Source organism: Neoarius graeffei, chromosome 17 (assembly GCF_027579695.1).
Source record: "Neoarius graeffei isolate fNeoGra1 chromosome 17, fNeoGra1.pri, whole genome shotgun sequence".
NCBI classification, from domain to species: domain Eukaryota; kingdom Metazoa; phylum Chordata; class Actinopteri; order Siluriformes; family Ariidae; genus Neoarius; species Neoarius graeffei.
The window spans coordinates 2042063-2049544 of NC_083585.1; the positions used below are offsets into that span (position 1 = coordinate 2042063).

Genomic DNA, 7482 nt, shown 5'->3' on the forward strand with positions numbered 1-7482 from the left:
TGGTTGACCACTCCTGGGGAGGGTATCAACGGTCTTGAATTTCCTCTACTTGTATACAGTCTGTCTGACTGTGGATTGGTGGAGTCCAAACTCTTTTTAGAGACAGTTTTGTAACCCTTTCCAGCCTGATGAGCATCAACAATGCTTTTTCTGAGGTCCTCAGAAATCTCCTTTGTTCATGCCATGATACACTTCCACAAACGTGTTGTGAAGGTCAGACTTTAATATATCCCTTTTTTTTAAATAAAACAGGGTGCCCACTCACACCTGATTGTCATCCCATTGATTGAAAACACCTGACTCTAATTTCACCTTCAAATTAACTGCTAATCCTAGAGGTTCACATACTTTTGCCACTCAGATATGTAATATTGGATCACTTTCCTCAATAAATAAATGACCAAGCATAATCTTGTTGTCTCATTTGTTTAACTGGGTTCTCTTTATCTACTTTTAGGACTTGTGTGAAAATCTGATCATGTTTTAGGTCATATTTATGCAGAAATATAGAAAATTCTAAAAGGTTCACAAACTTTCAAGCACCACTGTATATAGTAAACCCCAAGATATTGTTGTAGTTTTATTCATCATGCCCAGTTTAACCAGAAGTAGCATAAAATGCATGCCCTGTGGATCCCGAGTGGCACAGCAGAAAAGTGTTGTCCCCGTCATCCTCCCCATCATCCAGATATTGCCACTTTCAAATCCTGATGACGCCACAATCATCTGTGGTTGGGAGCTCAAGAGAGCAAAATTGTCTGGGCTCTCTGGGAGGGAGAGATGGCATGCTCTCTCTTCTCTGCCCTGTCAGTTACACTGGCCAGTCATGGGTGTGTGAGAGCACATTTAATAGGAAGTAAGTGGATTGGGCTTTCGTCCGAGTGTGCTTTGCAGCCCCCTGACATTGTATGAGTAAAACATGGTCAACTGGTGTTTCTTCTCTTGGAGGAAGCACATGATAGCCCTCCCTGGTTGGTAGCTGTTATGTGATACTGGAGAGGTGTCTGATGGGTGGGAATTGGCCATGGCTAAATTAGGGAGAAAATTGGGGAGAAATCGAGGGGGAATGCCCTGTCACAGCAAACACATAATATAGGATAATGTCAGACCTCTCCATATTACAGAAACACTGGGAGGGGGCGTCATTATAATACCTTCAGTGCAATATAACCAGCTGGCTGGAAAGAAGTTAGTTGAAAACACACATGCAGTGTGTCTGAACCAAGCAAAGTTGTTAATTGGATAATGCAGATGTAAGTCAAACCCATCAACCATTATAAAAATCAATTGCAACACATTTGCTTTATTTAAGGAGCATATGTGATGGTTATATTATCAAGCAATTTAACAAGCAATAACAGTTTTAGTATTTTTATGGAATTCAATAATTCCACAAGAGTCATACCATGGAGAACTTATCTTTTTAATTATGTTAAATTTTAGCTCCTTAAAGTGCATATCACGGGTAAATTCAGGAGCAAGATCAATGTAATTCTCCTATTTTATATTAAACTTTGGTCAAATATCTAACATTCTGCATTCCCTGAAATTTTTTTTTTTACCTTGCGCAATACCAGAAAAATTCAGTTGAAATCAAGCCATTTGAGGCGAATCGGTCCGCCTCTGGAAAAACTTGGCATTTGAATTTCCTGGCAAACACTGATTTTCGTGATGTCGCATGCGGGACGCCTCCCTCTGAATCCTACGTCAGCGCTGGTTTGTTTATGAGAAAACGACCTGGTGGTTTTCTGCAAATTTCTTCAACGTTATCATGTAATTATTAAAATGGTTAACCGATGTATCGTAGGAGGGTGTAGCAACACCAATCATGATGGGATTAGTACTCATCGTTTCCCAAAAGACTGGACAAAGAGAAATGGGAGCGCTTGGTCTACACAGGCTGTGCACTGAAACCGTGCAAGCTCTCGCAGCCTGCTGACGCTTCCGCAGGTGACATCACGAATCTGGCTCCAGACTCCCTTGGGATTTTTCCAAACGCGTTTTGTTTTATTTTTGTCTGCTGTCGACAGATGGCCTTGTGCAAAATTACCCTTCTGGATGAGTGTGTAAAGGGACATACTTTTCATATATAAAAAAAAATTAATAAATTGGTCCAGGATATGCACTTTAAACTCTTGCAGCTGAAGAACTTCAACATGTTAAGGAACAAATAGCGTCTGATGAATTAACGAACAATTAAACACATGGAGATTTGGTTGCTTTATTACTACAAATCACACCGTGGCATTCTTCAAATACTGCCATAAGGAAATTCCTACTGCTGCAGACCTACTTGAATGCCATCTGAACCGATGCAGTGTGTCCCTTTTTTTTTTTTATACACCTACATTCAAATTAAATGACTATTGTTATGTCTTAATTTATGGATGTTGGCTTGCTTTCATCAATTACATTAATATGAATCATGGGGCTTCACAAAATCCCACAAAACTTTAATTTCATGAAATTAGTGTGTAATTGAAATTAATAAGTGTTTTAAACTTGACAACTTAATCCATCTAAAAAATCCAGATAGAAAATACATATTTGCTTGTGTAAATGCTACTAGAAACTATTTGCAAATAAATCTATCCATATCCAGTTTGATAAATAAGGCCCATTTTTGGATCTTTTAGAACCTTGAATGTGAGGGCTGAGTTTCCTTCTCAATCCTGGATGAGATGTAAATAAGGCTAGGCTTGCCATTACCTAGACTTGACATGATGTCCAACAGGAACCAACAACTCCCCTTTGGTCACTCAGACCCACGGAGCTATGACCAATGCTGTGCATAGCTGTTGTTCCGGGACCTTATTGAATCTCCCAGTATTCCAAGCTAGAGGCTGGTGTATCTTAGTCTGCAACCTTTTGTTTTTGTCTCAGTCTTAATTCATGTCGAATCTTGATTAAGTTTCAGTAAAAGCACTCCTTACATTGGGTTAGTGTTGTTATATTTTATAATCTTGTTGCATTTCATGTTCAATTTATTTTTGTCCTTTCATTTCTCCAGAAGTAAAGAATGCTCTGCTGCAAGTCTTTTCCTGCTCCACATGCCCTCGTTCCGATGCATCTCAAATTTACCTCGACAAGCATATCCAGAGATGCCACTATGAAGAGTACGTGAGACTGCGAGAATCAGGAGACATTAAATATAAGCTTCAGATCCCCTCCAAATGCTCCAGTTGTCAACCATCAACTGATATTATCCATTCTGATACTTCCCATAATGATATACAGAAGGAAATTCACCACTGCCCAGATTGTGGAAAGAGTTTTAGTTATCAGAATGCACTCAAGACACACCAACGCATTCACACGGGAAAAGCCGTATCACTGCTCACAGTGTGGGAAAAGTTTTACTCGTCAGAGTGATCTCCAACAACACCAGCGCATTCACACAGGAGAGAAGCCGTATCACTCCTCAGTGTGGGAAGAGTTTTACTCAGCAGAGTCATCTCCAAAAACACCAGCGCATTCACACAGGAGAGAAGCCGTTTCACTGCTCACAGTGTAGGAAGAGTTTTACTCACCAGAGTCATCTCCAACAACACCAGCGCATTCACACAGGAGAGAAGCCGTATCACTCCTCAGTGTGGGAAGAGTTTTACTCAGCAGAGTCATCTCCAAAAACACCAGCGCATTCACACAGGAGAGAAGCCGTATCACTGCTCACAGTGTGGGAAGAGTTTTACTTGTCAGCGTGATCTCCAACAACACCAGCGCATTCACACAGGAGAGAAGCCGTATCACTCCTCAGTGTGGGAAGAGTTTTACTCAGCAGAGTCATCTCCAAAAACACCAGCGCATTCACACAGGAGAGAAGCCGTTTCACTGCTCACAGTGTAGGAAGAGTTTTACTCACCAGAGTCATCTCCAAAAACACCAGCGCATTCACACAGGAGAGAAGCCGTATCGCTGCTCACAGTGTGGGAAGAGTTTTACTCATCAGAGTCATCTCCAACGACACCATCGCATTCACACAAGATAGAAGCTGCATCACTGCTCAGTGTGGGAAGAGTTTTACTCATCAGAGTGCTCTCCAACTACACCAGTGCATTCACACGAGAGAAGCCGTATCACTGCTCACAGTGTGGGAAGATGTTTTTGCTTGTTTAGTTACATTTAAGACCTTCAAATGCACTAACTCAGAGACACTGCATGATTTAAAGTTGTCAAATTAAATATGGTTGTTACAGTTTTGACTGAAAATGACCTGTACTTAGAACTTTATTGTTCATGTTACACTGGTCAACAATTTTTCAGAAGTTGTCTGCTTTAGAGATGAAGTTGGTTATTATGAAATTTGGTGTGTTGAATTAGAAGTGACAGTTAATCAGCTGATTGGCTATGGCTTCCAAGATATTTAAGATTTTAAATTTTATACTTTGTATAGATCGTAATGTTTTAAATATTGTCACACGGAGCTCTTTCAGTACTGGCGCCAGGTGCCAATGCACCACACTACACACAAACACCTGATACCATATCATTTATGTTGAGCTACTGCTAATTACCAGCTAACTAACTCTGTGGGTGCACACACAAGTTGTTTGTACCAATAGTTTCATAACAAAAGTACCTCATAGTTAAATGATCATCCACACATGGGTTTCAGTGCAATCTTTAATAACTTATCTTAGCGTGGTGAGTGGGAGCCACGTTTGTTTGCTTCTGTTCTCTCCTGCAGCACTTCCGGGTGACCAAAGGACCCGAACTATGGAAGCCGGCTGTCTTTGTAGTTCCAGTCTCGTTACAAGCTAATGATTTCATCCAATTAAGATAATTAAGAGTAAATTAAGAATTGTGGTGATGCCAGGGTTTTGTAATGTAAACACTTGTTTTGTATGAGAGAAATGTAAGACTTTTGCTATTTATAAATCTTGCCATTGTTATGTAAATGGAGGATAAATGGGGTTTTGTCTGTCTACAGCTGTTTGTGTTAATTGTAGGGGGAGGGGCTAGTGACTATTTAAGCCCTCTGAAGGAGGTAGTTCAGTCTCTGGTCATTTTTATTGCAGTCTGGTTTGTAGTCCTGAGCTGTGCAGTGTTTTGCTCTTCAGACTGGAAATTTTCTTTCTACTTTAAGTCTAGTTACATTTTTGTCTTTTTTTTGTTGTTAAATTCATAGGCCTACATTACTTTAACATTTTGAAATTCCAACTTTATTTTTTTTATTTTTATTTTTGCTCACTTGCTCACTTTTGGGAAAATCTGGACTGTAAATAAACCACCATCCTTGCACCGAAGTTGCAGTTCTTGGCTGCGTCATCATTTTGTCACAGAACCCATGTGACATATGGTGTCAGAAGTGGGATGGCCAGCCAAAGAAAACCAGTTTGAGCAACCCAAAAGAAAGGCAACACCAACAAGCCACTCACCCGAGCTGCTACCTCCAGGCAAGTGAAGGATGATGCCTGGGAAACAGCTCAGTTGGGAACAGGGCAAGAGCAAACAGAAGCAGCCGTCCAGGACTACAATGCAAAGGGGGCCAGACCGAAGACAAAGGGTGGTGTTCCAGCTTCCTCTGTAGTGGCCACATCGCTAACAGACTTGGTACGAGACTTCCTCACAGCCCAGCAGATCCGAGATGAGGTTCGTCAGGAGGCACAGATGCGACGTGATGAGGCCATGCAGGAAGAACTACGCAATTTTCTCACAGCAATGCGACCTCGCCAAGAACATCCTTTCTCACACCAACTGGCATTTTCCAGCATGCTTGAAGAGGAAAGCCCAAGACTCAACCTGCCACCAGTAACTCTGTCCCAGCCACCTGGAGGACCCCAGAAGCCAGAGCCAGACCCCACTACCCAGCCCCATGCAGCAAACCCAGAAGACTCACCAGCATACTCACCAACTCGTCCAGCATCCAATGCAGTACCGCCAGCATTCCTGTCAGCCGTCCCAGCACCGCAGCAGCCAGCGCCAGCTGTCCCAGCACACCTGCCGCCAGCACCAGCCAGCCCTGCATACCCACGGATGACTATGTACCCAGGACGACCTCGCGAGCCCAAGCTGCACCCCTACCAGCAGGGAGAAAATATGGAGAATTTCCTGCTGAGGTTTGAGCGTCTCGCATGTACATGGCAGTGGCCAGAACGGGAGTGGGCAGTCATACTGGTTCCACTGCTCACTGGCAAGGCCCTGGAAGCATATTCGGCAATGGATGAGGACCATGCAGATGACTTCCAGAAGCTGAAGGAGGCCCTTCTGCTGAAATTTGATATCACCAAGGAGACGTATCGACAGCGGTTTAGGAGGAGCATGGTACTAGCTGGAGAAACACCGATGGAGACCTATCATTGCTTGAAGCATCTCTTCCGTTGGTGGGTGCAACCAGAGAAACATACCAAGGAGATCGGCGAGAAGATGATAATGGAGCAGCTGTTGAATGTCCTGTCCCCAGAGATGCGGACCTGGGTCCGTGAACATGAGCCAGAAGATAGAAAGACTGCTGCTAAGCTGGCGTTGCAGTACATTAATGCCCACAAGGTGACACCCAACCGCCCATCGTTCCCTCACAAGCCATTACAGGGCTATAAGCCAAGTGCAGGTAACTCTGGGGGTGGGGATGCTACTCGTACCGTTGGAGGTAACAATACTGCGCACACATTTGGGGGTAATGGGAGGTCTGAATTGATGTGCTTTTTCTGTCAACAGAAAGGCCACAAGGCATCTGTTTGTCCTTTAAGGAAGCCAAAACTCTCTGGGTTTTATGTGCCACAGGAAGGGGATGCCAGATCTGAGGTTAATGACATGGAACCAGTAAACCTAAAAGTTAATGGGGTTACACTTGACGCTATGATGGATACTGGTAGTGCTGTGTCTTTTAATCAAAATGTGTCATGTACCTTTAAACTGTCTTATCAGAACCAGAAAGAAATTGTGTGTACATGGAGATAAAAAGCAACATCCACTAGCAGAGCTTACAGTTGAAATTGATGGGGTGAAATACTTACTGGAAATGGTGGTCGTTGAAAACTTACCTTTTGATGTTATCCTGGGGAGGGATGTACCAGTGTGGGATGACTTACTGGGATCTGTTGCTAATGATGTGTCTCATGCCAATGATGTGAATGTGTCATGCCCTGTGGTAACCCGCTTGCAGAAGGCTGTGGAGCCATTACCCAATCTGTCTAATGACCTGATTAAGGGTGGTGGTAAAGGGCCCTGGAAGTCGCGTCACCAGCAATGCTTAAAGTATAGCCATGGGGGTTCGTTTCAGAAAGTTGACACTGAGGGGTTGAATGTTGATTGGGATGTGCCACATGACCTTGTTAAACTGCAACAGGCAGACACCACACTTGGCTCACTGTTCCAAAAAGCAGAGTCTAACATCACTGAAGTTTGTTCCAGACAGGTACCTGATTGAAAATGGTATTCTGTACAATCAGTCAGATGCAGGTGTGAAACGACTGGTAGTTCCAGTTACCTGTAGACCTCTTGTTCTCCATCTAGCACACACTGTCCCATGGGCTGGGCATT

At 43.2% G+C, this 7482-nt stretch overlaps 1 protein-coding gene across 1 annotated transcript in view; it reads left to right on the plus strand.

Annotated features, from left to right (window-relative positions):
- LOC132864551 (zinc finger protein 135-like) overlaps window positions 1–3988 on the plus strand; it is a gene marked incomplete at its 5' end in the record, with an annotated part of 244184 nt that extends 240196 nt beyond the window's left edge. Inside the window, 2 exon segments of the mRNA XM_060897992.1 lie at window positions 3616–3752; window positions 3754–3988. Coding sequence (XP_060753975.1) covers window positions 3616–3752; window positions 3754–3988 — 372 coding nt within the window.
- Window positions 3989–7482: the final 3494 nt, after the last annotated feature.